Source organism: Cuculus canorus, chromosome 17 (assembly GCF_017976375.1).
Source record: "Cuculus canorus isolate bCucCan1 chromosome 17, bCucCan1.pri, whole genome shotgun sequence".
Lineage (NCBI taxonomy): Eukaryota > Metazoa > Chordata > Aves > Cuculiformes > Cuculidae > Cuculus > Cuculus canorus.
The window spans coordinates 10,779,660-10,797,489 of record NC_071417.1 but is presented as its reverse complement, the minus strand read 5'-3'; the positions used below and the strand labels follow the sequence as shown (position 1 = coordinate 10,797,489).

General features: G+C 37.2%; 1 protein-coding gene across 2 annotated transcripts in view; it reads right to left on the bottom strand.

Moving 5' to 3' along the window:
- Positions 1–17,830, bottom strand: part of ATP2A2 (ATPase sarcoplasmic/endoplasmic reticulum Ca2+ transporting 2) — a 45,278-nt gene that overhangs the window by 17,776 nt on the left and 9,672 nt on the right. For both annotated transcript variants that reach the window (XR_008452698.1, XM_054082087.1), the window contains exons 5-8: positions 15,632–15,770; positions 4,515–4,595; positions 2,647–2,732; positions 1,274–1,738 (exon numbers count right to left, since the gene is read on the bottom strand). Coding sequence is in view for 1 of the 2 variants with exons in the window: in XM_054082087.1 (XP_053938062.1) it covers positions 1,274–1,738; positions 2,647–2,732; positions 4,515–4,595; positions 15,632–15,770 (771 nt within the window). In the remaining variant the exon portion in view is untranslated. The remainder of the gene's footprint in view (positions 1–1,273; positions 1,739–2,646; positions 2,733–4,514; positions 4,596–15,631; positions 15,771–17,830) is intronic.

Below are 17,830 nucleotides of genomic sequence, written 5' to 3'. Positions count from 1 at the left end.
AAGGAACCAAGTAAGTTGAACTGCACAAGATCCAAAACATTTAGCCCTCTAAGTATACAGGAGAGAGCATTTTGAGCTTTTAAATAAACACAACTTAAAAGATGAGTTAACCAGGAAGTCTTCTGCTTTTGGCATCTGCATGATGAAAAAATCCCTGCAAAGACTAGGGCAGTTATGCAACTCTACTGCAAGTAACCTCCTCTGGAATACTGATGAGCAGCTGCTTTGTGTCCCTTACGTATAAATACTACAATACTTAAGGAAGTAGAACAACTCATCCATGAATTAAAAAGAAAAAGGCATCAATCACATCAGAATAAAGTGTTTAAGGCTTACAAACTTTTGCCAAAAAGACTGGTGTGTAGTGCTTGACACATTTGGAATTCTAACCCAGTGTAATGACTTTGAACTTCTGATGACAGAGTTGCTATGCCACTGAACATCTACAATTATTAAACAGAATAACTTAATGTTTTCTCCATAGAAGTCCTACGCAGAATATCAAATATATGGGAAGCACAGAGAACTGGCAACAGAACACGCATTATGCTAAGTCACTAGCTATGCAAGTCTCAACTCTACCAACACTAGAAAGAATTACGGGGGGGAAAACACAAACCTTAAGCTTCTCTAAAAGTACACCACACATTGAAGATCATCCCGGCAGCTGCTGGTGACAGGGTCAGCTACACCTCCAAGCTGCCGGGTTAGATGTAAAATATCTCATGTTGAAAATACTACAGGGATCTGCAGACCAATAAGAGCTATCCAAAAGAAGATAACCAAATAAAGGTGGAACTGCTCTGCAGTGAAAACACTTTAAACTATCCAAGATACTGTATTAAATCTACCTTTCTCTCATTACTAAGTTCCTCTACGATTGCCATCTTGCTAAGTTAAAGAGGCAAGTGTTGTACACTCACACACACACATTGTTTCTACAGTGTAACCATCTGAAACAGCATAAATCATAGAAAACAACGTAAGCTGGTTAAGACAAGTCAATGGAAGCTGCTTGCAAACAACTTTCTTTTCCATCAAGTGCGGGTACAACTATTTTTGACCATGACTAAATAAGGGAAGAGATAAATCCTTAAATACTACACAGTGGAAAACTGAATTTGAAGTGGAAGCTTATCTAAGGAAAATAAAGCAAGATTTTGATTATATGAGAACCAAAAGACTCACGATCGAAAGAATTCAAATAATGCTGACTATTCTAACAGAGTGGCTGAGGAGAAGGATTAAAATAGAAGCAGCTCGTTCAACATACCCTGCAGACTGACATCTGATTCGTGGTCAGAGTACCAGTCTTGTCAGAACAAATAACTGAGGTGCATCCCAAGGTTTCCACAGAGGGAAGACTTCTAACAATAGCGTTCTTCTTGGCCATTCTGCGGGTTCCGAGCGCCAAGCAGGTGGTAATGACAGCAGGTAGACCCTCAGGTATAGCAGCAACAGCAAGAGCAACAGCAATTTTAAAGTAATAGATAGCACCTCGAATCCAGGAGCCACCGTGCACGGGATCATTGAAGTGACCAATGTTTATTATCCAAACAGCGATGCAGATAAGCGAGATGACTTTAGATAGCTGCTCTCCAAACTCATCCAGTTTCTGTTGGAGTGGGGTTCTCTCTTGCTCAGTAGCCACCATCTCATCACGAATTTTGCCAATTTCAGTGTTTACTCCTGTCGCAATAACCACTCCCATCGCTTTACCAGCAGCAATATTGGTACCCTAATGGAAATAAAAAGGGAAGAGAAAACTTGTAGTCAATCTATGAACAGGTTTTGGTGGTGGGTTTTGTTTGTTTAATTTAACAAAAAAAGCATATACAACTCCAGACTGTTTCAGCTAGGTTAGGGAAAAATGTGAAGAGGAAGAGAACGATACTGCCTTAGAATCTGTAAGAGGCTACTCTGGTGTAGAATTTCTGCTTACAGAATGTGCTCAAAATCAATTAGTATTGATCTATTGTAAGCAGCAGAGTCAAACTCAGCTGCTGAGTAAGAACTGTGTATTTGAACCGGAATCTTAAGTGTGTTTTCCCCCCGTTTTGCTAGGATTGCATTTTGCCAGATTTAATGTTATTTACTATGAGTAATAGATGTGCTCTCTGGGATTCCCTGTGTGAACATAATTAACACGAGAAGGAACGGTAATATTTTCTACAAGGAACCTACCCACAGTAAGAGAATTGTTATTTTGTTATGTGAAAAGCATCCAATGCTTCTTTTAAATAAATTTAAACAAACTGTTTCATTCCTATATAGAAAGATACCTCTCAATTTTAGCCACACAATATCGCAACTTCTGTGTAAGCATTTCTAGCAGTCTTAAGACCTACTTCAGACAAGTACTGTAGAAGCACTTTAGAAGTACGTGTGATCCAGTCTTCAAGACTTTCTTGTGAAGTACAAAAAACAGTTTCCTCATACAAACTGGTTTCCACAAGTATATTCCCTTAGGAAAGCTTTAATAAAAGCTACCTCTAATTTTTAATTCATTTAGTTCAATGCTTACGGAGACTATAGCAAACACGTCACACAGCTTTTACAGGAGGATCTGAAGTTCTGCATATTTTTGTTTATCAGCTTCAGTATCATTTCATAAAGATTTTGAAAACTTTAAAATAAATAACTTACAGAAAAAAGCATGTTCTTCTTGTCTTGGTTTACAGCACGAGGATCAGGCACAGGGTCAGTGTGCTTAATAACAGATACAGATTCACCTAAAACAAAGATAATGGTCTTAAGAAAGGATTATACGTGTATCATTTTGAGTCCCATAGAATTGAAAAGCTATAATCCTCGGTCCTACAAATTAAGTTGCCGAACTCTTTTCCTCAAATTATTTTATTTAATTGCTTAAGTGAAACGGGAAATATTTCAACTCACTAAAAAATGTAATGGCTGGCTCTTATAAAAAATAAGAAAGGATTTAAGTAAACATTTTATATAGCTAGAATGAACACAAAGCACATACCACGTCTTTTAAGAAAGAAAAGTAGATTGCACTCAACTTCTTTTATTGCAGCAAGATCTACCACATGAATTGGATATTTTATGTGCTTCTCATGCAGTAGGGAGCATTTCTGTTCTCTATGCACTGGAAGAAGTGTGTTCTCATTTCAATAACAGTTACACATCTGTGATGGGACTTATCACTGTTATACTGGCAAACCTTGATTTTTTTGTTTTAAGTGTCATGCAGCCATCTGTTAGTTAACTCCTTTGGTTGGAAGTCTTCAGAGAACTCTTCCATAAAGACCTTAAATACTTTGATTTCTATGAATATGTCACATGTATTAAGGTTTCTTTCCCCCAAAACCAGATGTTAATTACTGCATCAGCTTTCATGAGGTGGTAACTCAGTGACTGAAGCTAAGAGTGCACTACTTCTTGTAAGCTCAAGGGTGCCAAAGCTTCCTAGTTTTAACAGCTTTGTTAAGTAGCTTCTCAGACTTCAGTCCTACTTTATTAGTCAGGAGACTCAAGCATCAACTTAAAATAGGCTGAAAAAAAGAAAAGGTTTTCTTTTTAAAAAACAATTCTGTTATTCAAACAAAGACAAGGAATTATTCCTTTAATATGAGCTTCAGGGGGATTTCTTTTTCTACCTTATTTCAGTTCTGATAGTGTGACAAATACAGACTGCCTAAATTTTCATATGCTAAACATGAGCAAGCTTGATCAGGTCTGTACTATCCTGAGAAACTTTAGTGCCTGTTTCAAAACAGATTCAAGGATCAAAAATGGGTTTCTTATTAATACTTTACTGTTTTAAAATTCAGGGCTAGTTAACATTAATTTATGCTACCAAAACAGGCAGACAGATCTTCATGTTCCAGCTGAGAGAAAAATATAGCATGCTTGGTTGATTCCTAGCTTCTTTCCTATATTCAGAAGTACTGTTACTTTGTTTTGTTTTCAACAAATCGGAAAAGTGCTCTAAATATAGCTCCTGCACTGGAAAGCCGATATCAGAAAACACATGTGCATGCACAGAATTTCAGCAAATAAGGCTTTAGTGTACTGAGTCTTCAGTAACAGCAGTTTCTAAGCTGCCTGTATTTCAAGTTATTCTCTCGTGAGAAAACGGGTAACTGCTACAGAGGACATTCAGTAAAATTTCCATACTTTCATATTTGAGCACTGAAACACGTTCAAACCCAGAAGACTGCATAAACTAGAACAGAAATACTTATTTTTTTTATTTTAGTTTCCCACAAGTTACTAGCGTGTCCCTCTTGGGATGGAGAAAGGCCAAAAAAGCATTACAAGTCTTAGTAAAAGAATGTTTGTCCCACTAAAGCAAACATGTAAAGCCAATGATAAAGCAACCCTTTCAGTCATTCTAAGAGTTAAGTTACTACATCATAAATTGATTGCACTTGAATGGAACACAGTACTTGAGTAGCTACAGGCTGGTTTCTAATGGATTATTCTAAACAAACAGTGAAAACACATTTTCAAATATGCAGATAATTATTCAAAATTCACAGAAACTATACCTGTGAGAATTGACTGGTCTACCCTTAGAGTTGTAGATTTGATAGAAGTAATTCTTATATCAGCAGGAACCTTGTCTCCAACTACAAATAAAGGAACAAGACAAAGTTAGAATTTTGTTACTTGAGAGATTTCTAACTAAGCACACTATTACCTCTATCAACCAGAAAAACTACTTTCCAGTAACTGTTCATATGACCCAGATTATTAACAGTTTATCACTGCTTTTGTGGTTTGCAAGACTCCAATCTTCCAATATACTTTGGCATTTAGATTTGCCTTCAAGATCTCTCTACCCGTATCCGACCTCAAAGAAATGAGAAAGATGCCGATTTCAGAATACATATTTATAAACAACCAAAACAGGTACCTAAGGTGAACCAAGTCTCCTGTTCAGAACAACTGGTCATGGAAAGTCTCCTGGTTGTTTTCTCTATGCTGAAAGTCAGTCCTCTGTTCTCCAAAGATGAGAATGCTATCCACACTTATTTACTTAGAAACTAAACGAAGTTGTATTTCCACTTTCTTTGGCACCAATTACAATAACGTGCTTCTGCAGATCTGTTCTTTTAATCTTATACTTTGAATATTGCGAGATATTTCAGAGTCAGAAGTTCATTTCAGATAATATCCTAGCTTTATTTTTCAGTAATGGTACTCTTAAATACACAATCCATATCCCAGTTAAAATTTTCACAGAATTCTATGCTATGTTGATCTTGTCATATATATTTCTGCTTTGCAGAAGACAACACTGGAGGAAAAAAAGCAAGTGTTTGAGACACTGAGGCAGCAGACAGTAAAAGTTAACACCACACTCCTAACAACGGCAGAGAGTAATGAAGTCAGTTGCCAGCTGTGCGGCCAGCTTAGTTCCAGCCTATCACCCCCGAATTTATTCTTCCACCTTCCTTCTTATCTAGCTTTTCCTAGTTTTTAAGGAAAGAACTAAAGGCTCACCATTTTGTGACTACTGCAGATAAATGGATGAATGCAAATGAACTTGCTAAAGCATATTAATGAGTCGAGTTTCTGACTCATGGGGGGGGGGGGGGTCTACATTCTGCATGTCAATATTGCTAATGAATGCATATAATCAAACATTCCTAACAAACACTTGCAGTGCTAAATTACAAGTGCCAGCTTCCTTTTTATTATAAAATAATGCAAAGAAACAAAGAAGGCAGAATAACTGGCTGAAAAGAGCTGATCTTCTCCGTAGATGGACTCCGTGTCCCTGCAGTAAAATTAAAACAAGCTGCAATTCCTGCAGGAACTGCTTATGCAACTAACAGCAACAATGCACGTTAACAATACCATGAAAAACTCCTAAGGCTGTAGCACTGCTGCGAACACACAACCACAAACACAGGAAAACTAGGGTATGAAATGCTGAAGCAAAGAATTAAGTGCTACTTTGAATGTTAAGTGAACTTGCACCACCTGACTTTCTCTAAGGTCAAAGAAACTCCTACCACTAAACTCACAAAAAGATTGCATAGTTTTGATTGTAGACTTAGATGTGTTTTCCTAAGCAAATATATATATAAAGGGATCAAATAGCCACAAATTCCCTTTTTGTATCATTATAGCATGTGAAAACTGATTTAAGCCACTATGCCCTTGAGCAGCAAGAGAAAATAACATTATACAAATGGTGACCTAGGCCAAAAATGGCAAAACTATTCAATATCCTCTCCTGACGTTGTGGGGAGGTTTATAAGCAGACATATAGTAGCAGCTGGTTTTCAGATAGCACTGAACAACAGACTGCGCGGCGTAATGCCTGTCAACCCACTTAAGCATTTTCAAAGTACTTAAAGCTGCTGGAAAACTACAACCAGCTCAAATACACTGCCATGTTTGACAACACTGTTAAAGACTTAATCATTCCATAACATACAAAAGCAGCTGTTAAAAAAAAGAATCTTAAAGCATTCAAATTATTGGACAGAACATATGGCAAAGTTTACAAGTAATTTTCCAACCTAGTTCTTCCGAACAGCTGAGTTGTTCAAACTCGAACACGATGTTCATAAGACCCCTGCTTGAGTGGATTATTGATATTCAAGTACCAGTACTTCCATGAAAACTGCTAATATCATTACTAATTGCGTGAATCACCAGAATTGGTGTTCAATTTATTATGATACTGAAGCTTTCTAAGTTTATCTCAACAATTTGAGATAAGACACACTATTCACTCACCATCTCTGTTTGAGAAGGTAGTTTGTATTATAATATTTAAGGCATTTCCACGAGGCAGGAAAGCTGTACATCAGGGCCGCTCTTTGCAAAGTAACAGCAATTACACCAAGTCATACATAGTCTTGAATATACTTTCAAGAGCACAATAAACTGAATATCAACAGGAAATCATTCTATGATGGATAGGAACCCAGAGGAAATCTAGAGAGCAGTCCAGTGCAGATCTCATCTACGTGTTTTTTCAATATACTTTAACACTAGGAAGAAATGGGATTGTTTTTGGTTTTTTTGGGGGGGCTTTTAAAAATCAATTACATTTCAGTCCACGAAACCAGTAGAATTATTACTCGAGGCTTGAAACACAAGAAACCAGAGGGTGAATACATACTTGTGTTGCTCAGTATAGAGCTGCTACAGTCTAAATGGATATAACCCCACATTTTGTCTAAAATAAGTCAGTTGCAGAAGTGTTTTCATCCATAATTTTAATCCAATTTTTAAATCCTAAATAGCCACTTGGTTTCTACAGCAGCTCTGCAGAAATCAAATAAGCTGCTTTCAAAACTGCACAGAAACATGTTCCTAAAACACAGTTTAACCAAATACTTAACTGATTAAAACTGGCCTTCTAACTATAAAACTGACCGCTTCTTAGAAGAGCAAAAGCAGGACTTAGTTCAAATCACTACAGCTTTATTCATAGAATCCTTCTATTCATGCACAGAATACTATTTAAGAATTTTAATACTGAACTTCAGCACACAATAAAGGAATCTATTTAAAAATAACCTGGTCTCTGTAAGGTTAAAAAGAAAAAAATCATTGTATTTCACTGCATGAGTCTATACTGAAGCAGAAAATTTACAGCTTCTACTCCTTGACAGGATCTGGAGTGGCATTCAGCTGTGATATGAATTTAAAAGTTCATGTCAATCACTTGAAACAAGCCATATGTCTTCACTGAAAATACAATTTAATATCTGAAAACACTGGCTTCTTCAGCTACCTCTAAGTAACTACCACTGTTGCCTTGCAAAGATTTCTACCAACCATACCTAATGCTCTACCCTTTCTTCTCAAGTTCAAAGCTCCTCACATTTTATCTCCCTCCTCCCAGCGCAGTGGTACGGGTTTATTTCCACTCCCGATATACAGTCATTTACATACATGTTCGATTTTAAGCACGTTACAACCCTACTTATCAACAGAGCACATCAAGTACTACAGGCGTGCATTTGCAGAAGTGATTGCAATTCCCCACGAACAGAAGTTTTTAAAGGACGATGTGGCATGCAGACTGCCTATCCCATTTGCAAAGTTACCTTGAAAGAGAAGATTTTCAAGTCTCCGAAAGGACTTGTATTTCATCTGAGCACTGATATCCCTTATACCTTACTCATTTCTAAGACAGCTACAATACTAAACATTTAGCTTCAGAATTCTGTGTGAACACGGTCTGAGATGCTCACTGGGAGACCTCTACAGCCAAAATGCATTACTGCTGTGTTGCAGGCTTGATCAGCCTGTGGTTTGAGCACCCCAGGAAGATGGGCAGAAGTGATGGGGCACATGTTTTATGAACAATTAAGCTGGAGGGAAAATAAAACTATAAAAGTTCTGTAAAGTTGCAGTCCTTCTTATGTTTTCCCGTTATATATTTCATTATACACCTAGGTATAAACAAAGAACTTTAGACTGCAACAGGACCATACTTATATTCCAAGTCTTGAGTGATATTCTAGATCTTCTAATCAAAATTGCTGGTGACAGTAGGCTCAGAACGCAATATTAACTTTACCCGCAAAAAGCTACTACAATAGACAGGAGTCCTCAAAACAAAACTACTACTTTTAAGTGTGTCCTTTGATCACCGTTATCAGCTCTGTTAACTGCCTCTGATCCCTCCCACAACCGAAGACTTGCTAAGTCGAGGTCTACAGAAAGGTGCATCATAAAAAGTGGAAAGTTCTGCTTCTTTATGGTAAGTGTTCCAAGAACAATTCATCATCTTAGCAAACAAAGTGTTTGCAAAAAGCCCATCTAAGTGAGCACAGTAAAGGAAAGTAATCTTCTCTGTACAAGTCAGAATGGTTCCTTATACACAACACATACCTAACACTTTCTTATTTATGTTTATCATTAACCAAAGCCAGCGTCAACCTATATTTGCTATTAGCAGGCTGGGTCTGGAACTGGACTTCTGCAATAAAGATTAGCAGTACAGCTATAAACTATTCTGCCGCTGTTGTACAATTTGATAAGTTTTTTAATCCAAGTTCTGAAGAACTGAAATATTATTCCAACATATGGTTGAACACTTAGGGAACACAAAGAACTGTTCCTGAAAGTGAGTAAAAACATCTCAAAAACAACTTCCACACAACACTAAATGGAGAAGGGGAGCTATAAGATTGTGTTGTTTTCCCTCTTTTAAGGTTTTCGATAGATTAAAGTTTAATTGTTGATGTGTTTTAAGTATTTTGATACTAAAGACACTATGATCTTTCTCCTACTTCATCAGGACTCTCTAACTTCGTCAGGCAAGGGTAGCAATGCTATCGAATTCAGCAGATGTAGCTCACCGCAGTGCTATTAAAACATCTGATTCAAAATACACAATGTGTGTGGGGTTTACCATCAAAAGGAAAAAGCAGTAAGTATCAATTCTTTTGTCAAAAAACATTTAAGTGTTAACAGCTCTTTCCTTTAACTGTTTCAACATCACGTATTATTACGGGTACAGTGATTGGAATCACATTTCCTAAGGAGATCTTTAGCTTCTATTTCAGAGTCCCCTCTCTTACCCAAAAGTAAGTTTCTTTAGCCTTAAATCACAAGACACTCATCGTGTGAATATTTACTAACAGACTGAGGCAGCTGCAACTTCCTACAGGAGGCAATGGTATCACTAGAAGATTTAAGAACTGAAATGAGGCAGCTTCAAATAACACATATGGGATGTTCCATACTTTGATCAACCAGAATTGTGTATTGTTTCTGCTGGGGGACAGTAATAGTTACAACTTACACCTGAACAGAATGGACTACTTCTAAATAGAAGCGTAGCTGCTGCAGGACAACTGATTTTTATATTAAGACTCCTTCGCACAAGCTCAGCTTAGCTCCTCTTCCCTCCATGCACGCCTAGTCTAGTCTTCCTATTGTGTTTGATTTCCTTAGACCATCAGAAACTTAATTTTCCTTCCGTAATAACAGGTGTTAAGTATTTAACACTTCCTGTACAGGGTGTAATAAAGTGCTACCAAAAGTCAGAAGCTCCACAAAACAGGAAGATTATAAAGTTCATCTACTCTTTCATACAAGGCCAAGAGTGTCAAATTGTCAAAATCGTACGAGTGACTACGATATTTTAAGCCTGAGTTTCTACTCCAAACCAGTAAGACAGATTGACTTTCCAGCAAGACAGTTTCCAACAGCACTGGTCCATTTGGTTTTAACCATTCTAATAAAACAATATTTGCTTTTACTGCCAAGATGACAGAACAATACATTTGAATACATTAATTTTTTGCATGTAGGATGCATGCTACAGATTAGACAGCGTTCATGAAATAGCCTTCTCTATAATATGCTGATCTACATTCCAGACAAATAGAAAACATCCATGAAGCTTACCATCCAGTGAGTGCAGAATGATTATCCTAAGAACTGTTAGAGGGAGAAGTTAAAAATACTTCCAACAAAATTTAAATGTGTTGCTTTCTTATCAAAGGAAAACTGTAAGACAGAAAAAGCTTAGCTTTCTGGGACCAAAATATTTTAAGGTGAGAACTGAGGGTTATTGAGAAAAATTGATATACTAAGTTAAACAGTACATAAGACTTCAATTATTCCTATTGTTTCTTCTCACTCTGTAAAAAACCTACTCCTAAGTGCCAGTGTCACTGTCTCTGAAGGGGGCACCAGAACATTAAATAAGATGTGCCAACGGACAGGTAACCTGCCTGTAAGTCTGCATTTATTTCTATCCTGAATTTGTCTAGCTTTAAATCAGTGACTGATTTTAATTCATATGACTGTCTTCTAGATTGAAAACTCTTGAGATTATCCTATAAAAATATTTAATATTAAAAAGAACAAACTGTTTTTTTCCAGATCAGGTAGAGAACATTGATGTCCTCACACCAAAGCAGAAGTCCTGTTCTCAAGTCAGGCTGTATTTGGGTAACAACAAGAACAAACCGTAAGAATGCTGCAAGTGCAGCATAACTCCAAGTGCAGGTTTTCTTTAGCCTTAAAAACGCTTGCTTTGCCAAGGTGATATGGTATTAACAGAACATTATCTTGATGTCCAAGCATTTTGTTGACTATTATTATATGTGCTCGTAATAAGACCCCACTGCAGTATCTGTTCTAATCAAGAGTATAAGACATCTGGTATGTTCCAAATTCAAACAATTACACCAGAATTGGCATCATTATTTTTACTTAACAGCTTGCAACTCTGGAAGAAAATGCTACAAGAACTGGGAAAAAAATTGAGATGTGTTTCGTAAGTTTTCAAATGTGTGTTGAAAGTGTCAAAAGTTTACGCTGAGCCCTGACTTGAACCTCACTTAACTCCAGACTCCACCGAAGTACGGAATGTTGTTTGGACTGCATCTGGTTAACTCAAAGGTGCCTCTGATGTGTTAGAGTTTGACAGCCAAAACGCTCACTGAAGCCCACAGAATTATGCACTACTCCTATGTTTATTTATTAACCATTGATCTTACTTGTATATTTCTTCTGGTTCAAAAGCAGTACTCTATGGAAAAAGCAAAATATGTGCTTTACCTTTAAAACTAAACCCAACAATCTGCAGTAGGCAAGAAAAAAACAACTCTTGCAGCCAACTTTTTTCCCTATCAAGAGATGCTCAGAGGCACACTTTTGGGACAGCTTCCAGCAGGTCAACATTATGGACTTAAGTCTTAATTCACCCCTTTCATTTCCTGCCCCTCCCCCCAATCTCAATACTTTTCCAAGCCAGTAAACCTGCATCTCTTGCACCAAGTCTCAAAACCCATTCTAGTTATCAGAAAAGTAGCACAGGCACAAGAACCCAAATATTTTGGAGTACGATCAGCAACAAAGTTTCCTGCTTATACCATTGGGGAGAACCTTTAGCAATTTGTAACCACACTTGGAGTTTGACGTAATTCACTTTAAGAATCTTCCTTCTTAATCTTCTTCATCCCAAAATTTATCTTCCCTTAATTATAAGGCATCTATGCCTTAGGAAGAGTCTTTAGGAAGAGTGCTTTACAGTTCGAACTAAAAGCCTTGCAAAGTAGTTCTTGCATACTTTATCCCAGGTAGAAACTTAAAACTAAGTCTTATGGAATACACACTAATTTAATAGCCAACAGCTTCCAGGAACTGTGTATTTTTAAGCTGCTGAGTACTTGCAGATAATAACGGATGACAGAACCATCATTCTGCACTTTAGGGAAAAGAGGAACTACTGTGCCTCCAGTCTGCTCACTTACAGATTGCAACAAACGAACATTCATTTATTAAATTACAGAAAGTCAGATATGCTATATCTAAAATAGAAATTTTTAGACAGGAAAATACAATGGAAGTATTCTGTTCCCAAATGTGCTTCTTTGAAAATAAATTATTTGCAACCAGTTTTTCCTAATTTGTCAGACTGGAATTCATACAAAACTTATAAGAACTAAAGCCATGCTGGTTTAAGTTTCTCTTTAAAATTACTTAAATTAAGGCTAACAAAACCTCAATTAAACCAAGACATCTTTAAACTATGAAGATATCCACTAGCTAAAAGTTTAGAGTGCACCCTCCAACAAAAGAACTGAAGCTTCTAAAGCAGCTCAATAATCCTTTTTAAGATGGGCAAACTGGAAAGCCATTTGAGGACAGCATCCAGATTTTTTTGAGTTCATCAATTCTAAAAAACAAACAGTGTAGCTTAGTAACCCTCACACACTATAGTTTTGAGAACTATGCCCACCAGAGGTCTGCAAGCAACTTTAAGGCATCCATCCCAAACCTGCAATACCAATCTACCAACTCCTACAACAGAGCTATCTCTGTCAGTCCAATATAGCTGCTTCAAATTAACAAAGCTGTTATAGCACTAAATACAACTATTTTATAATGGAAGACCTGCACAAAGTTGTGCAAAATTATATCAGCATAGGGGAGAAACCTATCACCTGGTTATTTATGCCACTAGGTTGAAAGATATTTGCCTGGACACACAAATGTCATTGGCACTTTGCCTAGAATTCCATATCCAGATATGTATTCTAGTATGAAGTGCTCTGTCACTTCCCTACATGGGCATCTTTTTGCAAACACCGTGTCAAAGGCCATCGCAGTACTCCTGCACTTGAGGCACAGGCATGCACACAGTCTCTCTCACCTCCAGATCTTGACACTAATGCTGGTACACAGTGTATTGCTCTCCTCTACTTGCTCAGCAGCTTTTCAGAGTTTGATTAAAATTAAAGTTTCATCACTGTCCATTTACAAGTTAGAATTTATTGTTTCAGTATCAGTGTTCATATAACACTGAAGCATTTATTTCTGTATTAAACATTCACATGACTTACATTCAGTAACCTTCACTTGAAGCTGTAGTTGATTCTATTTGCCAATATAAGAAATACTTGATAAGTGCCTTAAGACCAGCTTGAAAATGTTTGACCCACCAGTGTTGAGTATTTTAACCAGCCTGAGCTTCTACAGTCAGTCAACAAGCTAAACTATCCATCTTAAAGGGCAGTTACACAAGCTGGATAATTTGTTTCTCTACATGAGAACACCAGTTTATAAGTTTGTGCTATTTAAAAAAAAGGAATTAATCAGTTCTATATGTATCAGACTCTCGCTGTTTTACAAGCAGATTTTAAAATAATACAATAGCAACTCTATGAAAAGTATATCATATTTATAAAATCATCCCAGTGTTACAGGCCAGAGGTTTATTTCCAATTCATTTCTTCCCTTCAGACACAGGCCTTTTAAAAAGATCTCAAGGTATAAGTAACTGATTTTGTTGATACTGACAATATACAGCAAGGTAAGTAAAATCCCATGCATTCCCAAGGTGTTTCATGTACATAAAAAGACAAAGCTGAAGTTGTAAGATGAAAATGTAATCTCTACCTCTTCTAAAACAGCAAAGAACCAAGCAGAAAGTTTTCTGTGCTCTAGACACTTGGAAGAGCAGCAAAATCCAGAATTTTTTCTTAGTGAGATATCCCAAATCAGTACAAAATACACAGTCAACTTGCAATTCTAACAATACAGCTTTGAAGTACCAAGACACAAAACCTCAGTGTTTTCCCACGATACAGACTACTCCAGAAATAGTCATTCTATTGCCAACATTTAAAAACAGGATAAAAATTTGGACTAGACATCTACTGCAGAATCTGTAATTTATACAGTTTTGTTTGCCTCAAAAGGATGCAGAAAAGGGCGGCTGCTGAAACAAAATCTCATTGCAGAACTCAGATTTGACTGCACAGTGCAGTAACAGTGAGCCAAAACACCAGAGCAAGTGACAAGGTTTCATAATTCACCCTTTAATTCAGTTATCAGCACTTTGTACTTGTTCTTCAACAGATGCTAAGAGGAAACTAGCTTCAGCCTTCACGAGATTCACACTCTGAATTACCCAAGCTAGGGCTGCCGCAGCTGAATCATCCTAGGCACAAAACGGAGGCTGAAGACAGCACTCAGCAAATGTTAAAGTTTCTCAAGGAATGAAAGCTGGGCGGACAGCCAACATCAACTTCATTTTGAGTACATACTCTCTCTGCCTGCTAATTAAAATAGGAGGATAGTCAAATTTAAGGGTATATATTTATCTCCTCCCGAGACCGCTACCACCTCTAAAAGCAAAGTGACACCAGTGGAAAAAAAAAAGAGCCTGATGTACACCCTAAATCATTCCCAATGGAACAATCATTCAGTCAACAGTTGATAATGACCTAAAAAATAGGAGTATGCAATTACTCCTGACACTTAACAAGAACCACCTAGTTTTATCTGGGAAGGAATTGGAAGCATTAAAGTCACTAACAAATCTAGTTTGGAGAAATAGTTACTGGTCTGGCATTATCATAAAAATGAAGGAGTTATAGCTGTAAGTATGCGATACTTCTGTTTTTGTACTCCTTCCAAATAAAGATGCACCTTCTAAGGAAAATCCAGGTGATTGATGTAGAAGTCCAATCTTAAGACAAGACACGGTACTTCAAATGCTTACACTGGATAAATAAGAAGCTCTGCTTTGTCTAGTTGTCTGTATTTGTGGTCTCCTAAACAAGAACAGGCAAAAGAAGCACTAAAGAACTATGAAAGATGAGAAAACAATGATGTCACATGCCAGTCATACTAGCTGAGAAGACAGAGGAAGACACCTGTAAGAAGAAAGGCACTACTGATACAAGCTCAAGAGTTGAGAAAGACCTTCAGATGAAATTAGCTTTTCTTAGATAAAAGACAGTGAGACTGTGGGAAAAAGAAGGAAAAAAAAAAGAGAAAAATCCAGAACCTAAGGAAACTGGACATGTTTAAAAGCAAGGAAAGTGAGTATTTTATGCTAGAAAACAGACAAGTTATCAAGACACTCTCATACCACGTACGTTCTAGCGTCATGACAAGCGTTAAGAAATGTACTCCAATTAAGATTCTTTGCTTTTAGACCTACCAATTAAACTAAGTGGCAATTTGAAAAACAATTCCCACAGTGCAAATGCACATTTAAGGTAATTACAGATGAACAGAAGCAAGACTGTTCATAAGTGAAGCATATACTTAGGCACCTTTGAAAACTCCCCCCAGGGTCTCAAATCATTAAGACAAGGCCCCCACAACAATTTTACAGTAATATGCTAATAAACGTATGTACTATATAAATGAGCCTTACCTGCCACTTCTACAATATCTCCTGGGACAATGTCTCTTGCTTTAATCCTCTGTACACTTTTTCGGTCTTGTCGATATACTTTACCCATTTCTGGTTCATATTCTTTAAGAGCTTCAATAGCATTTTCAGCATTTCTTTCCTAAAAGACAGCAAAAATGTGTGATTTTAAAAGCTCTCAAGGAAAAACACATATGTTTGATCTGATTTTTCAAATGCACTATCATATGATAACTACTGACTCAGCTCAATTACATTTATTCATACAAAAAATTATGTGACCCCTCTCCTTATGAGGTTACTGACTGGAAATCATTACAACCTAATTCAGCTCTTAGTGGAGCTAGTTAGATCCTAGAAGTTGTTTATTCAAACTCCACTGCACTTCCCATCAAGAATATCCACTGTATCATGTTATTTGGAGGCCAAAAAGAGTTCTGTGTTACATTTGTATGCTTTTTTGACATAAAAAAGCAAGGAGTAAGTTAAGGCTCGCGGATATAGTCTTGTCTCAGATGTACCTTACCTGCCACAGTGCTACTGAATTTCACTTAAGACAGAAAACAAGGGTAAAGACACAACAAAGGTCAAACACTGAATTATCAACTTTGTTTCAGCAAGCCGAGTCACACTAAAATGAAAATAAAGCACACAGACTAGAAACTTCTAGAGACAAATGATTGTCTCTAATCATTTACAAACTTAGATGAATCCCCAGGCATGACAACCTTTTTATTTCCACTAACACTAGCACAATAGCTTTCCTATCTCAAGTGCAGTTCTCTCAGCTAAGCACTAACAGAGATTGCTATCAACATTATGATGCCACCTAGATAAAGAACAATGTAAGAAACCAGCAGTTTATCGCTACTCCTTCTCTAGCTCTTGGAGAAGTAACTCACTTTCCATTTTCCAATCTATTGACAAATACAAACATCATATAGTCCTGATTATTATAGATAATAGGAAGGGTGTACTTGGTTTTTGGAATGTGCATGCTTCAAACACATACCAGCCCTTCCACAGAAATTCACAGGATGAGGTACTGAGTACTTCCACAGAATAGTGCAGCTCAAAACCAGCATCACCAAAGCTGCCTTGACAGACCAACGCTTACATGGCACAGCTCAGCACCACAGAGTGCAGAGATACCATTGCAGACACAGAAAGTTGTAATTAATGCTAGCCTCATATTGCAACAGGTAAGTTAATTCTGCTCCCCAGCACAAGAACACTGATGTTGCTCATCTGTGGATTATCTAAGAGTTAACATTTAGCAAAACCTTAATGGTACAAGAGAGAAATCCCACAAATGGAAGGTCAGTTAAATGGAACTGCTCTTTCAAAAAGGAGAAGCAAGAATTAAACATGGTTCAGCTAGGACAGCCAGCTCAGTGTTACGCTCTATCTTTTTGCTACCAGTTTCCTTGAAGTTACGGTAGTTTAAACTATCTTGTCAACCAGTGAAATACTAGCAGATGGCACTTTGGGAAAAGGGCACTTGAAAGGAAAGGTTGAGGGCATAGCTAAGGCAATGACTCAGTTGCTCACATCCCGTACCTGTAGAAACGGATACATCTATGGGTCTAAACATCAATACTATGTACTGTAACTTGCTTTTCCATGTCCATTAAAACAAGGGAATGAGTCATTTATCTGTACAGCAATTCTGTTCCACAATTAAGTTCACTGCATGTAGAGATACAGGCACAGATATTCTTTGCACGCTATCATGTCTGAAACAAAATGGTTATTTCCTACAACAGAGTATATACAACTACAGAAGAAAATTCCAAAACTCTACAGAAAGCTTTACATCTCATACTTAAAATTACTACATGTAGAATTCTAACTCAAAGTTCCAGGTTAAAGATTAATTATTGCATTGCTTTATGAAGATTTGAATAGGAAAAATGACACTTAAAGGGGCGTTATTATCCCTTGACTGACATTACCTCTTCCCTCCGCAACAGCTCTAGCAGTCACGCAGAAACTGATATTGCTAAAAACAGAACTCATTCTGGCCTTCCTAGTTCAGACATTCACCAGCATGTGGCCAGACACACCAATGGGCTCTTTGCCCTTTTGGCAATACTTCTGAAGCTTTCATTTTACCTTTAAGTCAACACTTTCTGTCCAGAAGTTTTATGGTACGTTGACTCTCGGGAATCTTAAGTTAACAATGGTTTACTTGCATTGCAT